We start from the raw sequence: 27,173 nt of genomic DNA on the forward strand, positions 1-27,173 counted from the left end.
GAGAGGGGGATAAAGAAGACTCTTAAGTCACGTTGAGGTATCCAACTCGCAATCAGTAATGGCTGTTTGCATTGAGTTTTGTTGGTTCATAGATTATGTCTTTAGAGTTTAAAAAAGAAAGAAAAGAAGAAGGCACGGGTGTTTCACAAGGCGCCATTTTCGATCCAACCAACAAAACCAAAGTCTTCCATTATAAACCTTCAGGAAAGGGGGCTACATGGCAGCAGTGGCTTCTTCCAACTCAGGGTCTACTAAGGAAGTTATTGCTTCTGGAAAGGGTCCAGGGTATGTCTGTGCTGAATAATGGATTCCTCTTCCAAGACCCATTTCTTCCTGGAGCTCCCCTCTGTTGTTGAAAGCTGGGCATGATATAGTGCGCGAATAATTTTCATGGGGATCTGTGTGGCAAACTGTCTCACTGACAGTATTAAGAGGAGATGTCCTCCACCTTTGTCTCTGCAGCTGTTTTTCTTTGTGTTTTATAGAGTACCACGCCAGGAAAATAAAAATAAATCCAACAAATTTGAGACCAGCCGCCAAACCGAAATAGACAAAACGAAATGATGTCACATCATATTCCCAACAAGAGCCTTGCACACCACAGTCCTGTTGCCAAAGCATGCAGGTGGTATCAATAACTGCTCCAAAATAAATTGGAGTAGGAATGTATGCTAGAAGTTAAAAGAAAAAGAAAGGGTTCATATTTAGTATATATCAAAAAAAGAGAAATACAGCTTACAAGTTTTGAAAATAGACTATACAGGCTCTGTGTTTTTAATGTGATTTTCTTTTGGGTTGTTTTACTTATTTATTTTCATGAGAGACAATAGGATCATAGATTTAAAGAGAAAAGGGGCCTTTATGATCCACATTTCACATATAAGAATACCAAGGCCCAGAAACATTAAATTATTTTCCCAGGCTTGTAAAGCTAGTATCTGGCTTGAACCACTTTACTTATAGTCTGCACTCTATTCTACTATTTTATCTCAAACTTTATTATAAAAAATTCATTGCTATAAAATGTTCACTATAATGAAAATATACTCAGAAACTCATAGCACAAATAACATTAACAATTCAATGTATTTGTTTGTTTTCTTCTTCCAATCCCCCACTTGTAAAGAAAACTGTCAAAAAATTCTCAACCTATGTGTCAATACTTTGTTATAACATGTTCTGACCACCTGGTCTATACTGCTGATTCATTCGGAAGTATCAGATACTGCTTCATGGGACAGTACTTTTACTGATTTTTAACTGACTATTTTGTGATTAGACTTTTGCCTTTTTGGAATATCCACCCACTGATACAATACCTACCCTCTAGGTCAAAATAGATCAAATCCATTCCCACCCATCCATGTCAGTCCTTCAAATGTTTGAAGACTTTTCATGTTACTCCTAAGTCTTCTTTTCTTTAGACTAAACATCCTTAGTTCCTTAAATGTTGAGAGCATTGTGGTGGTTATATGAATAACACTTGCTTAACGTTCAGGCAGAAAGCTGATGAGGAATCACTTCCCCTTTGTCATACACATGAGAGATCCTGACATGGAATGAGGAAAGAGAAACTTTGTGTCCTTGGAGGGTTAGAAGGTGGTTTGATTTTGTTTGTTTTATAACATTTTTATTTATTTTTTGTCTTGACTTGAGATTTTAGTCCTGTAGGGAATTCCCAAGAAGCAAATGCTCTCCACCAATGAAGATTTGCAATTGTTCTATAATTGATAGTCTAAGAAAGTGGCTTAGGATTCTAAGAAGGTCAAAGGATTTATCCAGGATCACAGAATGCATCAAAAGGAGAAACCAACTCTTTGGTCACTACTCCAAACTATCCCTCAAAATTGTGTCAGGAGATAGCTCAGAAAACCTAGAAATCTCCTTTTTCTGTAAAATTTTTGGTAATGGGTTTTAACTTTTGTGATTAGCTAAGCAATGATGCCTGACAATTAAATCAGAATTGATGATCACATTCAAGACAACAAACTCCACAAGAGGAAGGCTCAGGAGAGAGAGAAAACACAAAAAGAAGAAAGATTCCTTCTCTACCCTTCCCTTTTCCTCCTATCATACTATCTTTTGGGGAAACTTTTTTTTTCTTTTGTGAAAACAGTGATTTTCTTCTATACCACATTTAATTTTCTCAAAGAATTCCAGATTTACTTTGCAAATAACATAGTTTATAAAAGTTTATAAAGTACATTCTCAGAAAAAAAAAACTTTTATGGATAGAATAAAGATAACAGGTTTTACAAGAAAAAGGAATTTTTCACTTTCTGATTATCTCTAGAAAGCCAATTTGTTAATCTTGGGCTCCTGACTGACATCCATTGGAGGATTCCAGTAACACTGTATACTTCAAAATCTTGGTAAAAGATTCTTTCTTCTTTAATGTAGAAATGTGGTTAATACTTGGAAATTCAAGGCATGGAATCACATTTTTTGTCCTTTGGACAAAAGTACTGATTGCTGGGAAGAATAACAGCAGCTGAGGGAAATGAGATGCTACAATTTAAGACTGAGCATCTATCAAATGAGGAAGTCTTTTTTAAAAATGAAATTGGTGGAGCAAACAGGCTCAGAGCTGTCAGTTTAGAAAAATGCTTTAGCTAAACTTATTTTTCTTTATATTTCCTTGAAGTATCAGCTCAATGAATGATGGCAAGAGTATTTATAAAACCAAAATAACGGTGATAGGCCACCAATAAAGATTGCTGTTAGAGTTTACCACATTATTTTCAGTTATGTTAATGATCCTAGCTCTTTAAAAAGAGTCTGGAAGTTTGGGCTAATTTTCCAGAACATTTAATTCACTTTCATCTCCAAATAGAAGAAAAAATTATTATGTGAAATTAAGCAAATCACTTTCTTGGTCTGGACATCTGAGTTTCCTCATCATTAATAAGATTAAGTTCAGTTAGTTGAATGAGATGATTTTCAAGATTGTTTTAAATCTTATTGAGTCTGTGAGTATATGTCCTATATAGTGCAGTCCTATACTACCATCAACAGCAAGGGGCAATAATGTGGCATAGTAGATAGAGCCCTGAGTCTGAAGTCAAAAAAACATGAATTCAAATCTGGCCTCAGACACTTACTTAGCTTTGTGACCCTAGGCAAGTTACTTAACCATGTTTGCCTCAATCTTCCCCTCTGTAAAATGATCCGGAGAAGAACATGGCAAGCAACTCCAGCATCTTTGCCAAAAAAAAAAAACAAAAAAAAAAAACCCTCAAATGGGGTCATGAAGAGTCAAACAAAACTGACATGACTCAGCTACAAATATGATCATCCCCCAAGAATTAGGGAGCTAAATAATTCACTTTTGAGAGAAGAATAAATCCCATCATTTTAATTATTAACAATGCACAACCGAACTTTTACATAAGCCTATTAATAAGTCTCTTACATAGTGACATGGTCTATGATACTTAAAATTATTAGCTTTTAGGGAGCAAAATCTAAATTTTTATTTCTAACTTAAACAACATAAATTCATTATGGCTTTTCTTTCATGACAAGTGAAAAATCCATTAGATACTTTAGATATTGTAGTGAAGAAAAAAAGAGCAATGAATTTGGAGTTGGAGGACTTAGTCTCAAATGCCATTTCTGACACTTATATGGCATCAGGCAAGTAATTTTACCTCTTTAGGTCTTATCTTTCTCATCTGTAAAATGTGGGAATTGGGCTGGATACCCATTGAGATCCTTTCCAGTTCTAAATCTATGATCTTAAATCATTCACTTTTTATTTGTTCAAATCAGAACGAGTAGTATCCTCCATGTCAAGCTGTAAAATCCCAGTCCCTAATGAAAACAAGCAATTTCTCATTTTCAAAGGCAATAGAGAGTGTGTTACCTGCAAAGTGGAAGTAAGAATTTTACTTGGAAATTCAGAGACTTACCAAGTGTTCGTAATAAAACAAACTGCATTCCTAGTGCAAAAGGTCTCTCCCCTTCTTCTACAGACCTGAATCAGGACAGGAAAGGAAAAGAGAAAAAAGGAGAATGTTTTGAAATAACAATTTCAATTTAATTCCACTTAAATGAAAGCCTACAGAACTACTCTATCTAGATATATTTCTTAAATCTGAAAAGTCTAGTGACTGAGAGAAAAGCTATTACTGGATCTAAACAAAGATAAGAAATAAAAATTCCTTCTAAATATAGGGAGAATGTAATATTTCTATGCCAAATAGAATGAAGGCATGTAGTTTACCCTAAATCTGTATAAAAATCCCTCCACAACATACTCAGCAGAACTTTTTCTTGAAGACTTCTATTGAGGGAAGCCCAGATACCTCTTCAGGCATCCAACTGTAGCTTTGAATAGCTCTAACTGTCAAGCAATTTATACTTAGAAGGAAACTAAATTTTTCTCTTTGAAAAATCTACATGTTGATCCTAATGGTACCCTCTAGGCCAAAGCATATCAAAACATTCTCCCTTTTTAAATGAAAGTTGTTTAGATAGCACTTGTATTCCCCTAAATCTTCTTATCTCAAATCTAAACATCCCCATTTTAAAACTTACTCTTTATTTGACATCAATTCTTGGCCTTTAAGTATGTGGGCCAGCTTTTTTTATACATCCTTCAATTATAATACATAATGGAGAGAGTACTAAATTTGGAATCCTGCCTCAAACATTCACCTGCTTCGTGACTCCAAGTAAAAGACTTAGCTTCTCTCAGCCATAGTTTCCTTATCTGTAAAATGCTGATAATAACAATATCTATTTCACATCATTAGGAGAATAATATAATATATGTAAAGTGCTTGGTAATACATATAACTCTATATAATGTTAGCTTTTATTTCTTTTTTTTTCTTTTTCTGAGGCTGGGGTTAAGTGACTTGCCCACGGTCACACAGCTAGGAAGTGTTAAGTGTCTGAGATCAGATTTGAACTCGGGTTCTCCTGAATTCAGGGCTGATGGTCTATCCACTGTGCCACCTAGCTGCCCCCCAGCTTTTATTTCTTTTCAACTTTATAGTATTGTGTATATTTCAAAGAGAGGAAACAGGGGCTAGGAGGGAAGTAAACTTACTTTACTTCTATAGTATCATTTCCAAATTTAATTTGCACATTATTTATTGCCTTTAAGTCATTAATAAAAATGTTAAACAGTACAAAACCAAGTCTAATTTGCTGAAACACCTCCTAGTGACTATTCTTTAGGTTGGGTCAGTCAACAAATTTCACATCAGTTTAATAATGGTACTATTATCTAACTGATGTCACTATCTTTTCTAGAAGAATAGGAAAAGATTATCAATTGCTTTATTGAAATCTATGTAAACTATATCTACATAATTCTCCTGATCTGCCAGGTTTGATACATGTGTCAAAAGAGAGAATAAGATTAATTTATCATGATCTTTTCTTGATGAAACCATGCCAGTCCTTGGTAATCATCACTTCTTTTTCTATCTGTTCAATATTTATCCCTTTAATAATGAATTTTAGAATTTTGCCGAAAATCATATACTCATTCATTCAACAATAATTAAGCAACTACTATGTACAAGATATTAAGTGAATGCTGGAGATACAAAGACCAAAAAAAAAAAAAAAAAAAAGAAAACTCTGGATCATGGCAGTTTTTGAGCAAATATTGGAAAAATTGAAGTAATTTGTGATGAACTCCCTCTCTTTTCCTTTCTTCTTTATCTCCTATCACTCAGATGTCTTCTTTCACTCTTCCTTCACTCCCTAATTCCCATGATAAAGTAGCCTTATTCCTTGCCAAGACTACCCTCTCTACATGTTAAAATGATCCCATTTTATCCTATCTCTAGCAAGAGAATGTCTCCTCTGCCATCCCCATTCTTTCAATTATTTTCAGTTTCTATAGGCTAATTTTCTAGGATCTACATACATATCCATGTTTCCCCTAGTCTCAAAAAACTCACATTTGTTTTTCCTATCTCCACTATCATCCTATATCTCTTCTGTTCTTTATAGCTAAATGCAAAAAGTCATCTTTAACAGATAGTTCCACTTTCTCTCCTTTCACTCTCTTATTAATGTGACTTCTAACCTAATTCCACTAAAACTACTCTCTCAGAAACTACTAATGATCTATCAGACACCAAAACTCCATTTTCCCCCCTTTCTTCATTCTCCTTGACCTCTCTGAAGCCTTTTAACACTGTTAATGGATCTGTCTTCTGTGATATTCTCTTCTCTCTACTACTCTCTCCTGGTTTTCCTCCTCTCTATTTGGCCACTCCTTTTCAGTGTCCTTTGCTGGATCTTCCACCAGATCCAGAGGGATCATTACCCTCTAATGATAGATATGGGCCTTCTTCTTTTCTCCTCCTATATTATTTCACTTGATGATCTCATCAGCTTCCAAGGATTTAATTAGCATCTCTGTCATAATGATACTGAAATCTATCATCCCTGCCCCAATTTTTCTGCTAACCTCCAATCTCAAACCTCCAACTGCCTTCCAGACATCTCAGATTGTATGTCCAGTAGTCATTTTAAATTCTATATGTCCAGAGCAGAACCCATTATTTTCCCCCTAAAAATTTCCCCTTCCTAGCTCCATTATTACTAAAGAAAGAACAACATCCTCCTAGTCTCTCATATTCACAACCTAGGAATCATTCTGAATTCCTCATTATCTCTCATTCCATCACATATCGAAGCTGTTTCCAAAGTTTCAACTTCACAATATCTCTAGCATTCCTCTTTCTCTCCTCCAACACTGCTGCCACTAAAGAACAAGCCTTTATCACTTTACACCAAGATTACTGAAATAGATTGCTGGTGGGTCTGCCTGCCTCAAGTCTCTCCTCACTCCAATCTTTCCTACATTCAGTCCCTAAATTAATTTTCCTAAAATATAGGTCTGATCATATCACACATTCCTCCTCTATTCAATAAACTTCAATGGCTTCCTGTTGCTTCCAGAAGCAAATACAAAATTCTCAGTTTGGCATTCAAAGCCCTTCATAATCTACTCCTTCCTATATTTCCAGTCTTCTTATACCTTAACTCCTCAAAACATACTTTTTGATCCATTAATACTGACCTTCTGGGTGTTCCATAAATATGATGTTCCATCTCTTGACTTTGGGCATTTTCTCTATCCTCCCAGCCTGGAATGTTCTCCTTCCTCCACTCCAACTACTAACTTCCCTGATTTCTTTTAAAGCCCAACTAAAACCCAACTTTCTATAAGAAGCTTTCCCCGACCTTTCTAATTCCAGTGTTTTCCCTATGTCACTTATTTCCCATTTTTCCTGTGTCAATAAATATTTGTTTGCTTATTGTCTTTCCCAATACAGTATAAAATCCCTAAAGGCAGAAACTGTCTTTTGTCTTTTTTTGTATCCCCAGCTGTTTAGTTCGGCATCTGGTCCACAGTAGGCACTTTTAATAAATACTTGTTAATTGATTGATCAATAGTAGATTAGCATATATTACTGTACTGTCCAGGATAATAGCGATGGGATGGGTATGGTAATGGAGCCAGAATTAGAGACTCTAAATGTAGCAAGCAGGGTGACAATCCTTCCCTGATATTCAAACTAAACAATTATATCTCACTTTTAGCCTCTCTGATCAACTGGCTACTAGATGCAGAGAGCATACACAATGCTGATCCTTTGTCCTTTACAACTACTTTCAGCACTTTTCTAATCTCTATATAGTCTTCAAAAATAATTCTATTATTCCTTAAGTACACTAGTCAGCAATGTAGTCATAAGTTCCTGAGTAAACCCAAATTGTCCTTTCTATTACACCTAATTACTGAAGAAAATTACAACCTGGATTCTGGACATGTTTGTGTTAAAATAGGAAAAAGACAAAATGTCTCTTTTCCAATTTTGTAAAAAGCACAGATTTCAGAGCCAAGAAGATCTGAGATGAGATCCTGCCTCTGAAATATACTTGCTGTGTTTCACCTGGGAACTTTCTATGCTAATGAAATCATGAGTCTAGTTGCTATTCCTGAAATAAACCAAGCAGGGATACGACAGAGACAAGGCAGAGCACACAGCATGCATGCATGGCCAAGTGAAAAAACAAAATCTGCCTCTTTGTCAATATATTGATTCCAGATAAGGAAGTACAAAGATAATCATCTCAATATTAATAATTGCTTGTCTAGAATAAACTACACTTGCCATCTAACAAAGAATCACAGAATCTCAGAATCTTGGAATCTTGAAAAGCTAATTATTAATACAATCCAAAGTTTCACCAACCAATCAACAGCATTTATTATGCCAACTGTTGCCAGGAACAGCACAAAGCTTTGGCAATAGAAAGACAAAAATTAAATAATCCCTGAATTTAAGAAGAGGGTAACATACACATATAAGTAAATACAAAATAAATAAAAGTTAAGTTTTACAGGACTAGGGAGGGAAAGATATTATTAAAATGGGGAGATTATGCATTTGGCATGAGCTTGGAAGGAACTTAGGGATTCTAAGAAGTATCATGAAGGAGTGAGGACATTCCAGACAAGAGGAATATGCAAAGGCAAAGAGACAAGAGATAGGTAATATAATGTATGAGGAACAGCAAATGGGATGGTCTGGATTGACCACAGCATGGGGGAAGAGTAATATGACTATTCAGGGCTATAAATGCCAAACTGAAGAATTTTTATTTTAACCTAGAAGTTATAAAGAGCCAATAGAACTTTTAAGCAGGGAAACAACATGTAGATCTCTGCTTTGGCAGAGTTTGCCACCTTTTACATCTTTGACACACATTTTATATCTTGAAAGCTTACTAAGTATCTGCAAGACTTAATTAAGTATGAACTTAGTTTGCCATGAGGAGAAATGGATTGCTGAGGAAAAGAACTTTGAAGCAGGGAGATTCATTCGAAGACAATGGTAAATAGTTCAGATGAGATGTTAAGAGGGTCTGAACCAGCACAATGACTATGTGAGTGGAGAGGTTATGTTATTTATTTATGAGAAATTTGGGAAGAAGAATTGGAAAGGCTTGGAAATTGACTCAAACAGGAATCCATTCAAGGACATCCAGTGTGTGTTCCTCCACAATCTGCTTAAAATCTAGGGCAACCTTGTATCTTTAATATACATAATTTTCCAAGTTCAATAGGCTTTTTTTGTTCCCCTATACTTTCAGATTTGTTTTTCACAGTTTATACATATTCTCATAGTTGGGTAACAAAGTACAACTTTTTAGGGTTGGCATTTTGAGGAAGTGGAGACATCCTAAGGAATCTGTCTCAGGAGTAAGACCAGTGATTAGCACTCTGCTGTGGTTCTTCCTTCTAGCCTATCACACACCAATCCTTTCACAACTGAAAAAAAAAAAACATAAATGCTAGGCAAGTCTCTAAACTCCCTAAGTAGTGTGCTTTCTAGAGTCCCCATGCTGGGGTGCCAAAATACACCATCCGGACTAGCTCTCTGGAAGATCTCAGGACCAGCCCAAGCCCTTGGTCTTAGTGAAGGAGTAAAGAAGACAGAAGACCCATGAGGATGGTCAATGATGGAGTCCCTTTATTTCAAGACCTCTCAGTCCTAAATACCTTAGTATGATTACATCACTATAGCACACTGAGCATGTGCCAACTAGAGAACAATTATATCACCATATCACACTGAGCATGTGCTAACTATAAGCACCCTGCTGTAAATTCCTCTCTTTACTGTAAATATCCCTTGCTTCAAGTAGAACACAGTTTGATCACACTTTCCTTGACTTCTCAGGAACAGTGAGAACCCATAGGGAGATAGGGAGCCAAACCAGACATTGTCAGCAGGTTCCCTCTGGGCTGAAGGGTCTTATACCTTACCCAGAGTTCCCCCACTATCTGCAGCCCTCTCCACCTATATCTCACCTCATCCAAACTCTTTACTTCTCTCCCTTATCCCATTCACTTCCCAATACAGGGCTAAGCTTGCATAACCAAGGTGACTTTTAATACTTCTTTCAGGTCATAAATAATAATCAAACTCTGATACTTTACTTTAGCTCCTGTAAGGACATTGAAGGCCTCCCTGTAAATATAATCCAGGGCTCACCTGAGTGTGACTATGATGGCTGATGGCTGGGCGCATGCTGTTATGAGGGTAACAATGAAAAGAAAAACAAGGAATGGAATAAGGGTATTACAGGTCCGATTGCACTTTCCAGACACGGCATAGCCATTCTCATTGAGATAGGTTTTGACAATAACCATCCGGAGCTGACTGCGCTGCCCCACCGTTGGTGCAGTGATGACTTGGCGGCTCTGAACACAGGCACACTCTGTGTAATTACGTACCTGAGGAAAGAAAATAGATAAAGTAGCATTCAAGTTAAATGCTGTAATCAGCAACAACAACAAAATACATAGCAAGGAAATAATAAGAGTGTGAAAAAAATTTCAGAATGAATGGCTTTGGGATGAATCCTAATAAAAAACTACATGCAATATATTCACAAAGTGATATGGTGTGCTTATCAACAATGACAATCAGCCTCCAAAAAAAAAAAAATCTCAACAGGCTAGAATGAATCTAAGTAGAAAATTACATAGGTATGGATAAACCTATTCAGAAGCCAAAGCACTGAAACTTGGAGGCATGAGATCTGCTTTAATCCCTAACTTACTAATAAAGAAATTCCCTCTGCCAATGCACATCAGTCCCTTTTCTGTAAGTTAAAAGTCTTAAAATAGTTGCTTGTACCACTGCAAAATGAAATGACTTGTACTGAGTCTCATAGTCAATGAATATCAGAGGTGGCCCTTGAATCTTAGTGTCTAAAAGACACTAAGGCCAGTTCTCTATCCACTTTGTCATTTTGCTAACATATTGTTAATGTTAGTCATTATCATCACCATCACAGAATTTTCTCCTTTTAAGTCATAGCAAGTCAGATGCTGTGAGTAAAAAAAAAAAAATCTTAGTTCATAGACTAGATTAGGTAATGTGGTAAATGGGTAGCTCTTAAAAGGCAATATATAATAATAGTTATATATTAGCACAATAAACTGAGCAAGAGAAGAGTTTTCTCAAAACACTGATCATCCAAAAAAAAACTATTCTTAATGGTACTTTGAACACAAGCTAAATACAAGTAAAAAAATCAGTCAACTATAATTTTTGCATTAATAACCTATTAAAATTATATATGTATTAACCAAATACTGTCATTTAGCTGATTTTTTTTTCTCTTTCAGAAGAAAATATATCTGTTGAATTCAATGAATTAGAAAGTGATTTTAACATTTTCATAATCAAATAGAGTCATAAGAAGTGTAACTAAAAAAAGCTGTTTGGCCATCTGCTTGTTATTCATTAAACATATGCCCTGAAAGAGTTAATATATTTCCAATAAAGAACTAACTTAATACCAAAAAAAAATTTGACTATTGAACTATGGTGTCTATGGTGATTCATACACTGAATTTGGTTCCCTTAAGTAAAGAAAATAAATCATTTATAATATATTTTACAATTTGTCACTGTGTTTTTATATTTTAAAATAGAAAGATTTGATTTTTTTGTTTAATATGGTAGCTTCACATGACCTATCCAAGAATATCAAAAGTAGTTTAATCTTGTCGCAAAATAGGTTCTTTTTAATCTGGTACTGTGTAATTATACAAAGAAGCAACACATTGTTTTGTGTTTGTTTTATTATTTATCTGATTTATTTGTTTGTAAGAAACCCATATGGAAGTCAGAAATCTATTTCTAACTTACAATTTGTGAATTCTTGAAACTAGAAGTTGGGTATCATTTGACCAGAGAGAAAGAGTTTCTTTCATAACACTTTTCAGAGGAAAAGTAGGATGGCCAGCTAGCACCTAATGAGTTAGAGAAAGCTATCTCCTGGTGGACCATGGAATCTAGATCTATAAATGTTTTTGATAGTATATAGGAGAAACATATGTTCAGTAGTACAACAAAGTTGTCCTTACTTTAAGAGTTGGCAAAAGTATAATGAGCATAATAAGCTATTTGATGATTGTTTTATGTTTCTTATGTTTGTTTATGTATATCTTTAAGTCTTTATCTTATATATTTTCTGTGGTTTGAAATAAAGGCTTTCTGAAAACCCATTTTTTAAAAATGAAGAAGTTGGACAACGCTCACTAGGAGAAATCCTGGAGCATAAAGAAATTAAGTATCTTGCTCATGATTACAAGCTAGGTTTTGTTAAAACAAGAACTGAACTAAGTTCTCCATGCTCTAGTCAGCTAGATGGCCCATTGGATAGAACATTAGGCCTGGAGTCAGGAAGACTTAACTTCCAGAGTTCAAATCTGCCCTCAGATACTTACTAGCTGTGTGACCCTGGGCAAGGTATTTAACCTTGTTTATCTCAGTTAAGAACAAAATGGTAAATCACTCTGCATCTTTGTCAATAAAACTCCAGATGGGATCATAAAGAGTCAGGCACAATTGCAAATAAGCAAATAACTTCCAGACTCTAAAACTCAAATTTAGTGATTCTGCTGCTCTGCCTAACCCACATTAAATAGTTGTGTATAGGAGGCATATGTCCAAGTTTCCTAAGAAATATGTTAAACCATATTTAACATGTATGGGACTACCTGCCATCTAGAGGAGGGAGTGTGGGGAAGGAGGGGAAAAATTAGAACAGGAAGCTTTTGCAAGGGTCAATGCTGAAAAATTACCCATGCATACATCTTGTAAATAAAAAGGTATAATAAAAAAAAATTTTTAAAGAAATATGTTACATTTTTCTGGAATTCAATTTCTTCATCTACTAAACAGGAATAACAGCATTTGCACTACCTGTCCCAAACAACTGCTATGAGGAAAATGCTGAGTCAATTTTAAGTGCTATGTGAAATTTGAAATAAGTTTATCCAACACTGCATCAAATGCAGTGGCCATTTTGACCTTCACATTTGCACACAAGAGATGTCAAAAGAAAGAAAAGAAGGGGGTAAGGGAGAGGGGCTAACCGAGAGATCCACACTATCATGTTGCAATGAGCCAGCATTGGAAATAGCCAAAGTGCTCGTGTGGAAGTCAGTTGTCTCCTCGAAGCTGATCTCATCTCTGGAGAAAGGTAATATTGCTTCATTATCTTTCCTCTAGGTTAGGACAGTAGGCATTTTGATGATTAGAGTAAGCCTCTAATGAATGAAAGTAATAGTTTCACAATAGCAAATGAATACCTACATGTTTTCTGTCATGGAAAGGTGAATTAATAATGGCATATGAATTTGCTGTGAACACTTACCCCCATACTATGATTACCACTATTGGCACAGCCAGCCAGACAAGGGTTAAAGTATGTAATTCCATCTGATCCACAGACTGGTTCATACTCGTGGATTTTACAACCACAATTAACATTGCAGCTTCCTGTCAGATTTCTGTGGGCCATGGTGAGGGAAGGTCTAAAAGTAAAAAGAAGTAGGAAGGTTAGAAACAAAATGTAAATAAAATTTAATTTTGAAATACTTGATCATTATAATTATAGATTTTTTTAATTATAGATTTTTAAAAAGAGATGCTTTTCTGGAGCCTTTATTAATAGTGAGATATGTGACACCTTCCTTGTCAGACTTTATCTTTTTGCATTATTCCCTTTCACTCTACATTTCAATCACACTGAACTATAGGCAATTTCCTAAATTCAGCATTCCATTTCCTGCACCCATGATTTTGTATAGGCTCTTTCCCATGTCTAAACTGCCAGGGATACCTCCTCACTGCCATCTTAGAATCTATAGCTCTTTAGGAAGGCTAAGAACTCAAGTGCCACCTCCTATTTTAAGCCTTTCTTGATTCCCCAAATGTTGTGGGTTTTTTCCTTTTTTTCCAAAATGATCTTGTAGTTTCTGTTGTATCCCAAAGTAGAATATAAGCATCCTGAGAACAGGAACTGTTTTTCTCTTTTGCATTTGCATACTTAGTGCAATGCCTTCCTCAAACTAGTTGCTATATGTTATGTTTATAAAATTACTTAATGTTTATTGAGAGTTCCTGAGGCAGAGCCAAGTTAGAGGAGTGAAGTCAGGAAACTGCTTGAGTTTTCCCTTTTTCCCTTGAAAACTGAATGAAATTAAGCTTCTGAAAAGAGTTTGATGAAATGAAACCACTCTCCAGGACTTCAAGAAAGGTCAGTCTCACTGGGGTGAAAAGTTGTTCCACTCAGCTCAGATAGTGTCCAGAAAAGCCAGTGAGAGCATCTTAATCACAGCATATCAGCAACTGAAACCCTCTGTCCTGGATCAGAAGCAGAGCACAGCAGTGAAGCAGCCTCCAGTCAAATTATCAGCCCAGAAAACTAGTATGTTGCCCTAAGATAGCAGGTAAGGATACCTCCTGCTTTAGCAAGGCACCAAACACAAAGGCCTCTATGCTCATAGTCAAGATTCAGAACTACACAAGAAGCTTGGGACAGTGATCCCTGCACCCCAGAAGCAAAGCTCAACCATAAAAGTCACAAAAGGAAAGGGAAAGGGAAGGGGAAGGGGAAAGGGAAAGGGAAAGGGAAAGGGAAGGGGAAAGGGAAAGGGAAAGGGAAAGGGAAAGGGAAAGGGAAAGGGAAGGGGAAAGGGAAAGGGAAAGGGAAAGGGAAAGGGAAAGGGAAAGGGAAAGGGAAAGGGAAAGGGAAAGGGAAGGGGAAGGGGAAAGGGAAAGGGAAAGAGAAAGGGAAAGGGAAAGGGAAGGGGAAGGGGAAGGGGAAGGGGAAGGGGAAAGGGAAAGGGAAAGGAAAGGGAAAGGGAAAGGGAAAGGGAAGGGGAAGGGGAAGGGGAAGGGGAAAGGGAAAGGGAAAGGGAAAGGAAAGGGAAAGGGAAAGGGAAGGGGAAGGGGAAGGGGAAAGGGAAAGGGAAAGGGAAAGGGAAAGGGAAAGGGAAAGGGAAGGGGAAGGGGAAGGGGAAGGGGAAGGGGAAAGGGAAAGGGAAAGGGAAAGGGAAAGGGAAAGGGAAAGGGAAAGGGAAAGGGAAAGGGAAGGAAAGGAAAGGAAAGGAAAGGAAAGGAAAGGAAAGGAAAGGAAAGGAGGAAGGAAGGAAGGAAGGAAGGAAGGAAGGAAGGAAGGAAGGAAGGAAGGAAGGAAGGAAGGAAGGAAGGAAGGAAGGAAGGAAGGAAGGAAGGAAGGAAGGAAGGAAGGAAGGAAGGAAGGATGGAAGAAAATGAGCAAGAAACAGAAAAGAACCTTAACTACAGAAAGCTACTCTGATGACAAAGACCAAAACACTAACTCAGACAAGGACAAATGTTCATATGGAAAATCTCAGAGACTGATAAGAATTGTTCTCAAGCCCAGTGAGGCTTCTTAGAAGGGCTCATAAAAGATTTTAAAAGGCATATAAGAGAGGTAGAAGAAAAATTGGGAAAATAAATAAGAGGTATGCAAGAAAGAGTCAACAGCTTGGAAAAAAGAAAACAAGTCCTTAAAAAATACACCAAAAAATCCACCGAAGAAAACTGAAGAAAAGTAGAATTAATAAAATAACAGAAGAAAATGACACATTAAAAATTAGAACCAGGCAAATGGAAGCCAATGGTTCTCTGAGATATCAAGAATGAGTCAAACAAACTAAAAAGAATGAAAAAAATGGAAGAAAATATAAACTATATCTCATTGGAAAAACAACCAACCTGGAATCCAGAAGAAACAATTTAAAAAGTATTGGTCTACCTGAAAGCCATAACCAAAAAAAAAAAAAAAAAAAAAAGACCCTGCAGAGCATTTTTTAAGACATCATCAAGGAAAATTTCCCCTGATATGCTAGAACCAGAGGGCAAAATACTCATTGAAACAATACATTGAGATTCCACGAGAAAAACTCCAAGAAACTCAGGGCTTTAATCTCAAGGAAAAAATATTTCAGGCTTCTAGGGAAAAAAACAATTCCAGTATTATGAAATAACAGACAGGATTATTCAGCATCTGGCAGCTTTTACAATAAAGGATCAGAGGGCCTAAAATACCATATCCCAGAAGGCAAAGGACATGGTCTTACAACCAAAAATCAACTATCCAGTAAGATCAAGCATCATCTTTCAGAGGAGATAGATCTTCAATGAAGTAAGAAACTTTCAACCATTTCTATCGAAAAAGCCAGAACTAAACAGAAAATTTGATCTTCAAACACAGGATCAAGAGAAGCATAAAAAAGCAAATAGGAAAAAAAATACAGGTTATTTAAAGATTAAACTGTTTATATTCCTAGATGGGAAAATGATACTTGTAACTCTGGAGAACTGTACCTTTTATAGAGGCAGTTAGAGGGGACATACTGAAGCAGGAATGTATGAATTGATTCTGATGTGATGATATCAAAGGAAAAGACATTCAGGGATGGGAAAAGGATTGTACTGGGAAAAGAGGAAAGGTAAAATGGGATAAATCAGATCACTGGAAGGGGGACAAAAGATCTATTAAAATTAAGGGAAAGAAGGGAGAGGAAATTTAATTTCGTCAGTTTTGCTTTAGAGAGAAAATAACATTCACTCAGTTGGTTATAGAAATTTATCTTGCCCTATAAGAAAATAGGAGGAGAAAGAGGAAAGAAAAAGGAAGGGTTGAATAGAAGGAAAAGCAGAAACACTAGGAGAAAAGCATAAGAAGGGAAGAGGGGTGATAGAAGGAAGAGCAAGTTGAGGGCAAGGTGGGTTGGAAACCAAACACTACTAAGGAGGGATAGGATGGATAGAGAGAACAAAAATCTATAGAGGGGAGAAAATAGAATGGAGGGAAATATAGAGCTGGTAACCATAACTGTAAATGGGAATGGATTGAATTCTCCCATAAAACAGAAGTGAATAGCAGAGTGGATTAAAAACCAGAATCCTATAATATGTTGTTTTCAAGAAACACACCTGAAACAGAGAGATACATATATACTAAAAGTAAAATGGCTACAGCAGAATTTATTATGCTTCAGCTGAAGCAAAAAAAAAAAAAAGCAGGGGTAACAATTCTGATCTCAGATAAAGCAAAAGTGAACATTAACACTATTTAAAACAAATAAGGGGAAAATCTTGTTAAAGGGTACCATAGAATACACACTAAATGGTATAATTTCCAAATTCTTAGAGAAGAAATTAAGACAGTTATAAGAATAAGAAAAAGAAATTAAATGAATTAGAATAGGCAATGAGAAGATAAAAATTATCACTTTTGCAGATAATATGATGGTATACTTAAAGCATCCTAGAAAATCATCTTAAAACCTTCTTGAAACAATTAACAGCTTTAGCAAAGTTCCAGATATAAAATAAACCCATACCAATCATCAGCATTTCCACATGTTACTAACAAAGCACAGCAACAAAAAATAGAAAGAGAAATTCATTTAAAATAACTGTAGACAAAATAAAATATTTCGGTATCTACCTGCCAAGAGAAATCTAGGAAATACATGAACACAATTACAAAACAATTTTCACACACCAAAAAAATCTAAATAATTAGAAAAATGTCAATTGCTCATGGGTAAGTCGAGCTAATATAATTAAAATGACAATCCTACCTAAATTGGCTTATTTATGCAGTGCCATACCAATTGAACTGCCAAAAAATTATTCTATAGAGCTAAAAAAATTTCATCTGGAAGAAAAGGTCAAGAAGGGAATTAATATTAAAAAAAAAAACAAAGGACAATGGTCTAACAATACCAGACCTAAAACTCTATTATAAATCAGCAGATCAAAAACATATGGTGCTGTCTGAAATAAAGTGGTGGATCAGTGTAATATGTTAGCTACATATGACACAATAATCAATGATTACAGTAATCTAGTATTAAATAACCCCCAAACTCCAGCTTCTGGGATAAGTACTTGCTATTTCACAAAAAAATTGCTGGGAAAACTGGAAAGTAATATGCATAGACCTATATCTCACACCCCATACCAAAAGAAGGTCAAAATAGTACATGATTTAGATGTAAAGGGTGATACTATAAGCAAATTAATAGAGCAAAGAATATTTTACCTATCAGATCTTTGGAGGATATCTAAAAGAAGAACTAGGAAACATTATGAAAGACAAAATGGACAACTTTGATTACATTAAATTAAAAAGGTTTTGCACAAACAAGATTAAAAGCTGGGGAGGAGGGGGGAAATTTCCAATCAATGTTTCTGATCAAAGCCTCATTTCTAAAATATATAAAAGAACTGTGTCATATATGAGTCATTTCCAATTGACAACTGCTCAAATGATATGAACAATTATCAGATGAAGAAATTAAAGCCATCTATAGTCATGTGAAAAAAAATGCTCTAAATCTATCAATTAAAAATGCAAATTAAAAAAAAAAAAACTCTGAGATACCACCTTACACCTCTCAGATTGGCTAAGATGACAGGAAAAGATAATGATAAATGTTGGATGGTATGTGGGAAAACTGAGACTCCAATGCATTGTTGGTGAAGTTGTAAAATGATCCAATCATTTAAGAGAGCAATTTGGAACTATGCCCAAAAGGCTATCAAGCTATGCATACTCTTTGATCCAGCAGTACACTACTGAGTCTGTATCCCAGAGAAATCATAAAGGAGGAAACAGGACTTACATGTGCAAAACTGGTTGTAGAAGCTCTTTTTGTGATGACAAAGAATTGGAAAGTAAGTAGATGCCCATTAATTGGGGTTAACTAAGTTATTCATATAATGGAATATTATTGTTCTATAAGAAACAGTCAGCAGGATGATTTCAGAAAGGCCTGGAGAGATTTACATGATGATGCTAAGTGAAATGAGTAGAACCAAAAGAGCATTGTACATAGCAACAAGAAGATTGTGTGTTGATCAACTATGACATACTTGGTTCTTCTCAGCAGTTCAATGATCCAAAGCAATCCCAATAAACTTTGAATGGAAAACTCTATAACTGCATCCAGAAAGAGAATTATGGAGAATGAATGCAAATCAACATGTACTATGTTCACTTCTTTTTCTTTTTCTTCTGTTTTCTTTTCTCATGATTTTTTTCCTTTTGTTCTTATTTTTCTCTCCCAACATGATTCATAAAGAAATATGTATACCAAACCAAAAAGAATGTTTTTACATGTAACTGGGGAAAAATAAAAATGAATACATGAATTCATAAAAGTGAAAAACCTCACAACCCAATGCAGAAAAAAAGAAATATTAAATGCATCCTTTTCAAATTATAATGAAATAAAAATACAGTCAGTAAAAGAAAAAAATTAAATTTATTGAATTAAAACCTTTATTCACCAGACTCAACAGCCATTTCCCTAAACATAAGATATATAATCATTATAAAGTGCTTAGCACAGAGCCTAATTCAGTAAATTCTTAATAAATGTTAATCCCCTCCTTTTCTCTTTCAAGCTGAATATGATCACATGAAAATAAGCTTTAAATTGTTAACAGTGAGAGAAACATCAATAAGAACAACCCTGAGGTGTCACCCCACAGGTTGCAAAATGAAAAAGTGACAAAAGATGAGAATAGTTGATGTTAAGACAAGCATTACTGATATTCTTCTGGAGAGTTGTGAGAGGATGTAAAAACTCTGGATTCCACATTTGGAACTGCACAAAAAGTGGCTAAACTACTCATACTCTGTCACACAAGACTCTCTCTCCATCATCACACCAAATAAATCAAAGACAGAAACAAAGGGGTCAACATATCCTAGAGTATTCATAATAAAAATCTTTATGAGAGCAGAAAGTTCAAAATAAAGTGGGTACCCTTTGTCTGGGGAATGACTAAATAAACTATAGCATATTAATGGGATGGAATTCTACAGTATAGCAAAAATGACAAATTATAAGGAATTCAGAAAATGTGAGAAGATTTTTATGAATTAATGCAACACAAAATAAACAGTACCAATAAAATTAAAATACACTATGACTACAACAATGTAAATGAAAAAGTCACAAATCTCTCTGACAAACCTTCATATTTATCTTTATAATCCCCCTATGGAGTGGGTAGGAATTTATTTCTGTGCTTGGAATTACCTTTGTACAACTATTCTCACTGCTCAAGATGAATTCAATGAAGCCTCAGCATCTTAACAGTTTTTTAATGGAAAGTTTGGGGGGGGGGTTGGGGAGGAGCTTCTTCAAAAATCTTAGGAATCAGTGTAGTGGTATAATTATTCAGATAGACAATAAAAAAAGCAGTGAGCTAGTTTTGTCCTCTCTCAAAAATGTCCAAGCCAAGAAGAACATCAGTCCCTAGAGAGAATGTGGGGATTTGGCAAAATAAATTATCAAGCAGATTCCAAAGGGGATCATATGAAGTGGTAGGTTGAGCACTCAGCATCATGTCTTCCATTTAATAGGTACTTAACACATGTATTCAACTGACAGCATAGCTCTTCATAGACAATCATTTCCCTTCCATCTCTAAGCTAGAAATTATTTACAGGAAAGTGATACATTCATTCAACAAATATTTATTGAGAAATTCTTATATACAAGGTCAAGTTAAATGATTTGACAACAAAGAAGAAAGCAAACCAAGCATCAAACTGAAAATCTCAGTACATTATTTTTTCCTAAGGGTTTTTCTGCTCTTGTCTAATTTCTGTTTTGAGAAATTAGTCCCTTGAGTTTAATAAGAATAGATAAATAAAAATTTTATCAAAAGAAACTTCTAAATCAAGGCAGAAAGAATAAATTTTCAAATTCATTTCTATTGCTTACATGGGTGAAAAAAATTGCCAAAGATCCACATAACTACATGAATTATTTCATATTAGCACTTCATCAACACAATTCTTTTCTGTGTTTCTATTCTCTCTGACAAGTCTTTAAAAACTGATAGTAAAAATAAAAATCGATGAAAGGTCTATCCAATAAAAGACATTTCAATGGCTTCCAAAGATACTTATTGCCATTGCTATTTAGAACATATGCAATAAAACAATTTAGTTTTCTGATTTATAGTTTCCAAAATGATTTACAATTATTCCATGATTTCATGCATCTGTAAAATTATTTATAATTTTTTATTTCTGAAATAATTATTGAACACCTTTAATTTACCTATCTAAATGGGTAACCAGGCAAGAAGGAAAACCTAAAAAAGAAATACTGAACAAATATATGACATACTGATTCCAGAAAGACAAAAACCTTCTGGCACACAGGAAGTGAAACACACCTCTAGGCCAACGCAAAATATGTTTGAATCTGGACAAGATGAGGTCATAATGTGTGATGTAAAGAAATTATAAAATATGAAACACTGTTAAAAAAATCAATGTAAGGAAGTCAAACACTAAATATAAATAGCAATGACAGTGATATAGAAGGCTTGTGATTAAAAGATTTAGGCAGGGAAAGAGGAGGAGGGAATGGAGAGGTCAAAGAGGGAAATATAATCCAACTTCCAAAAAAGAATCGACTTCAGTGGTTGATCCCTGAGTAGAGTTGACAGAAGTCATGCCTGAGGATAAGAATGACTTACTTGAAAGTTTCTCAGTCCACAAAGCACAGTGGAACATATTTCTTTTTGCTTGAATTTTAAACTGAAAATAGTGGCAGCCAATACCTCTTGTTACCCTAAAATGAATGCATTATTGAATGTATATTAAGATCTGCTAGAAAACCATGACATTCCTTTGGGAAAGGATTACATAGGCATTTCACTAATAAACAAACAAATTCATCTGAAAGAAAAGAATTTTTGATAATATATCCTTTCCAAAATAGATTTTTTTAAATGAGAGCCTACCATGAGCCATGAAAATCTGCAAGTTGCAGTGGAAGAATTAATTTAATATGTGTGCACTGCAAGTATGCAGGGATTCTCTCATAAATCAATACTTTATAGTTGACTATCACATAATAAAAATGGGGTCTATGAAAAGTTGCTGTGTTTTATTACTTTTTTACTGTATTGTAAGAACAGATTAGGGCTCTATTACGTTCACCTGACTGAATTATTGAATTGACAAGGTATCAGTTTAATATGTAGGTTCCCAAAATGGCAGATTGCTGCTATTCGCAATGATCCCTCAAAAATAATAGTCTAGCTGTGACCCTGAACAAGACCCTTAACCTTAGTGTCTGGCAAAAAATAATAACAGTAATATTTTCCCACAAACCACAGGGCAATTATTATGAAATAAATTTATTGTTGTGAAGTCTTTAGTGAGAATCACTGAGATTAAGGGGAAGGAAATGTAAGTACCTTCTGTGTGATAGGTACTGTGCTAAGCACTTCACAAATATTATTTGATCCTCACAATCACCCTGGGAAATAGGTGCTTTTATTATGATCCCCATTTTACAATTGAGGAAACTGAGGCAGACACTAACTGCCTTCTTAAATGGCACAAAGAAGGGGAGATGAAGTATCTTGTCTGTGAAGAACAAGATTGCCAGTGTGGCTGATCCAAAAGGGAAATGGGAGAAAAGCAATGGACACAACCTAAAAAGGTAAGATGGGGCTAGTTTTTAAAGAGCTCTAAATGCAGAAAAATAAATGAACAATAACAACAAAAAATTCCATAACTTAAGAGTTTTAGAGAGTTGTCTGAAATACCAATAAGTTAAGTGACTTTCCCATGTTTATAAGCTATTATATGTCAGAGATCAGGACAGAAGCCAGGTCTTCCTTCCTCAGGAGCGAGCCTTCCATTCACTTAACACATGGTATGTATTACTCCCAAGATCCTGATGACAATCATGAATTTTCCAGTCTTTATTCACAATAATAATTTTTTAAAAATACTTCTTCATTAAACCAGACAAACTTAAATAGTAAAATAATATTAAAGATTAAAATCAAGTAATTATAAATAATAAGATAATTTAATATGATGAACAAAATAAACTTTCTCAAAGAAATAAATAGTTCCAATTTCCCACACTCATAGAGAATTAAAATAAGGACTTTGTAGAGATAATAAAGCCTCACACTCTTATTTCATAGAGAAAAAAACTAAGACTCAGAGATTAATTTAAGTGATTAAGATCACACATTAATTATTAGTAGTAAAGCAAGGGCCAGCCAGATTCCAAATCCCCTAATAATGCCAATAAGTGTCACAGTGAATAGACAGAGTTTTAGACATGAAGACCTGGGTTTGAATACTGCCTTACTCTCTAACTAGGCCCCTGATCTCAAGAGAAATCATTTAAATCTCTCTTAACCTCAGTTTCCTCCTCTGTATAATATGGATAACCCTAGCATTTATTTCCTGGGGTTGTTGAAGATCAAAAGATATAATATAGATGAAGCATTTTGTAAAACTGAAAGTAATATAGAAATGATAACTCTTAATATCTAGTCTGGGACCTTTCAATATACTTTTTTCATACCTTTCCTGCTAATCCATAACCAGAATGGTTAAAAATAGAGTATTGTAGAGCATAATTTACCAGTAAAGATCATCCATCTAATCCAATTCCTGGCTGAATGCATTATAACATTAATCTCATACAAAAACTTTGTTCAAATGTTTTTTCTAAACCTAAATTTTCAATCTGGAGTTAAAAAGCCATTCAATTTAAACTGTCAGCTTTCAGGTCATAGGATTTGAAGCAAAAGAGACATCAGAGACTAGTACAACCTACATATGAGAAAATGTGAAGCCTACAAAAGATAAACAGCTGGCTCAAGACACAGATAATGCTACAACTCAATCAGCTCAAGTTAATTTAGTAAACATCTCTTAAGCCCTAACTATGTACATCAAGCACTATACTAGGCACAAAGACAAAAATGAAAACAGATCCTGTCTTTAAGTACTATATATTCCATTAAGGAGGAAGACATGTACATAATCAATAAATTTATTCAACAAGCATTTATAAGGTATCTTGAAAGTGCAAGGAATTATGCTAAGTCCCAGAAATACAAAGAATGATTTAGAAAAAATTCTTTGTTCCTAAAGAGTTCATAGCCTAATGTAGAAAACAACATGCAAACAATTAGGTACAAATAAGATTATATACATGTATAATATTATATATATGTATATATATATATATATATATATATATATATATCTGTGTGTATCTATACATTTATATATCAGTATGTATTAGAGATCATCTCAGAGAAAAGGCACTAGGATTATGAGGAATGAGAAAGGCTTTGTGCATAAGACACGATTTTAGCTGGGATTTGAAGGAAACTGAGGATAGTAAGGAGGAGGGATGGGGGAATGGGGAATGGCCAATGAAAAAGACAGAACAGGGGATAAGAGCATCTTGTGAGGAATAAGGAGGTCCGTGTCACTGAACCACAGAATACAGGGACAAAAATGCAACTAAAAAGCAGGTTTTGAAGATTTTTTTAAAACCTAAACAGAGGGGGCGGAGCCAAGATGGCGGAGAAGAAACACACGACTCAGTGAACGTCCTCACTCCCTCACAACCAATTAGATAAATTAAGTCTCAAAATTAGCTCAGGACTGATAGATACCACAAGGACTGGAAGCACGACTTACCAGCTGAAGAGAATCTGGAGTTTCAACAGGAAAGGTCAGTTCTCAGGGGAGGAATAAGAAAGACCAGCACAGACGGTGGGGTAGGGGCACACTGCGCCCATTGCGCTGGGAGGGGCTCTGGGATCAGAGAAGCCACTGAGGTAAAGGAATCTGGCACAGGCTGTTAGCTCTTCTCTGCTAATTATTTAGCAGTTCAGAAGAGAAAGCCAAAATATTTTAAAACTCAGATTAGATTCCCCCCCCCCACCCTGGGGGTGACTCGGCAGACTCGGCACCAGGGGGTGTGGCCTCAGCTACCTCCTGAGAATAGTTAAGAGACTGACAAGTGGGTGGATACGGCCCAAGGCAACACACACTGCCTAGCTTAGCTGGAGGGAGTGGAACTCAGCTCCAGGAAGTCCCAGAGAAGCGGAACCTTTGAACTAGGGACCGCGGTTTCTGGCAGACACTTCCAGTTTGAGCGCAGGGGCTTCTCACGTCACCTGCTGCAGACATCCACTCCCCACCTGGACACATAGGCTGGGCTTCCTGCAGTCTTCACTATTCTACGCCCTCGAAGCACAGTAGTGCTAATCACCTCTGAGGCGCTTCCAGGGAGGGGGTGGGGAACTCTCTCCCAGAGCTCTATCTTAGCTCCGGCGCAGGGGCCGCTGCATCCATCCGGTCTGGGAGGAAGCTGGTAAAGAAGTAAATAATTTCCTACCCCAGGGACAGACCCCAAAACATTTTTTAAGTATGAGCAAAAAAGCTAGAAAAACTATAGATTCCTTCTATACAGAGAAAGAGCGGGTACCCAACCCCGAGGAAGTTAACAGCAAAGATTCAGAAGATAACAACCTAAAGGGGAACGATTCCTGCCCCCCATCACATAACTCTCTCCTAGAAGAAGCTCTTAAGAAATTGAGGGAGATCGAAGAAAAATGGGGCAAGGAAAGGGAAGTTATGATAGAGAATAACAACGTCCTGAAATTGGAGTTGGAAAAAATAAAGAATTCACAGGAGATGCAGGGAAACAAAATTTATGAATTAGAAAAGGTTAAAAAAACACAGGAAAGTAGGATTTCTGAATTGGAAAAGATAAAAAAGTCTCAAGAAAATAGAATTTCTGAATTGGAAAAAGAAAATAATTCTCAAAAAAAAAATTAGGGAAATGGAAAAAAATTCAATAGAGCAAAATAATTCATTTAAAAACGAAATTGGGCATTTACAAAAAGAACTAAAAACTGTGAAAGAAGAAAATAACTCCTTAAAAGTCAGGATGGAACAAATAGAAATGAATGATTCACAGAGAACCCAAGAATCAGTCAAACAAAACAAAAAAAATGAGAAGCTGGAGAACAACGTCAAATACTTACTGGGAAAATCTATAGACCTGGAAAATAGATCTAGGAGAGATAATCTGCGGATTATTGGACTTCCAGAAAACTATGACCAAAAAAAGAGCCTAGATTCTATTTTACAGGAAATTATCAAAGAGAACTGTCCAGAGATAATAGAAACAGAAGGGAAAGTAGATGTGGAAAGAATTCATCGAACTCCTTCTGAAATAGACCCTAAAAAAAGAACACCACGGAATATTGTGGCTAAGCTGCAGAATTACCACACAAAGGAGAAAATCCTGCAAGCAGCTAGAAAAAAACAATTTAAATACCAAGGTGCCACAATAAGGGTCACCCAAGATCTGGCTGCCTCCACATTAAAAGATAGAAGGGCCTGGAACCTGATATTCCGAAAGGCAAAAGATCAAGGACTGCAACCAAGAATGAACTACCCAGCTAAGTTTAGCATCTTTTTCCATGGAAGAAGATGGTCATTCAATGAAACAGAGGAATTCTATATGTTTCTAAGAAAAAAACCAGACTTAAACAAAAAATTTGATCTACATCCACAAGACTGAAGAGAAACAGAAAAAGGTACACAGAACCCTTGAGAACTGTAACTCTGTTGTGGGTATATAAAAAATACTCAAGGATAATTTGATTTTACTGATATAAAAGAAAAAAAGGGGGGTGTAGCAAAGGGAAGGAGGTCGGTTCAGAAAAAGGGGAAGGAGTGATAAAAAGAGGGAAACTACATCCCAGGAAGAGACATAGAAAATACACCATATCTGAGGGAACTTAGTGAGGGGGAGAATCATTGTGTGAATCTTACTCTCATCAGAAGAGGCTCAAAGAGTAAATAATTAACATATTTGTTTTTCAGAGAATTTTCTCTCACCTCATTAAAAGGGGGGAGAGGAAAAGGGAAAAGGAAAAGGGGAATAAGTGAAGGGACTTGGAGGGAGGGGGGAGGGATCCTAAAAAAAAAAAAAAAAAAAAAAAAAGAGGGAGGGTTGCGCGTCACAAGGGGGGTCTGTAAATTAAATATCGGGGAGGGGGATCAGGGGGGTCAAGGGAAAAAAGCATAATCTGGGGATAATACGATGGCAGGAAATACAGAATTAGTAATTTTAACTGTAAATGTAAATGGGATGAACGATCCCATCAAACGGAGACGGATAGTAGATTGGATCAAAAAGCAGAACCCTACAATATGTTGCCTACAGGAAACACACTTAAAGCAGGGAGATACATACAGAGTAAAGGTAAAAGGTTGGAACAGAGCCTATTATGCTTCAGGTAAAGCCAAAAAAGCAGGGGTAGCTATCCTTATCTCAGATCAAGCAAAAGCAGAAGTAGATCTCGTTAAAAAAGATAAGGAAGGAAACTATATCCTGCTGAAAGGTAGCATAAATAATGAAGCCATATCAATACTAAACATATATGCACCAAGTGGTATAGCATCTA

At 35.7% G+C, this 27,173-nt stretch overlaps 1 protein-coding gene across 1 annotated transcript in view; it reads right to left on the bottom strand.

Annotated features, from left to right (window-relative positions):
• Positions 1–139: 139 nt before the first annotated feature.
• Positions 140–27,173, bottom strand: part of SLCO5A1 (solute carrier organic anion transporter family member 5A1) — a 164,074-nt gene continuing 137,040 nt past the window's right edge. The window contains 4 exon segments of the mRNA XM_074278853.1: positions 140–671; positions 3,912–3,976; positions 10,038–10,279; positions 13,219–13,378. Coding sequence (XP_074134954.1) covers positions 214–671; positions 3,912–3,976; positions 10,038–10,279; positions 13,219–13,378 — 925 coding nt within the window. The 3' untranslated portion in view covers positions 140–213.

Source organism: Sminthopsis crassicaudata, chromosome 1, assembly GCF_048593235.1.
Source record: "Sminthopsis crassicaudata isolate SCR6 chromosome 1, ASM4859323v1, whole genome shotgun sequence".
Lineage (NCBI taxonomy): Eukaryota > Metazoa > Chordata > Mammalia > Dasyuromorphia > Dasyuridae > Sminthopsis > Sminthopsis crassicaudata.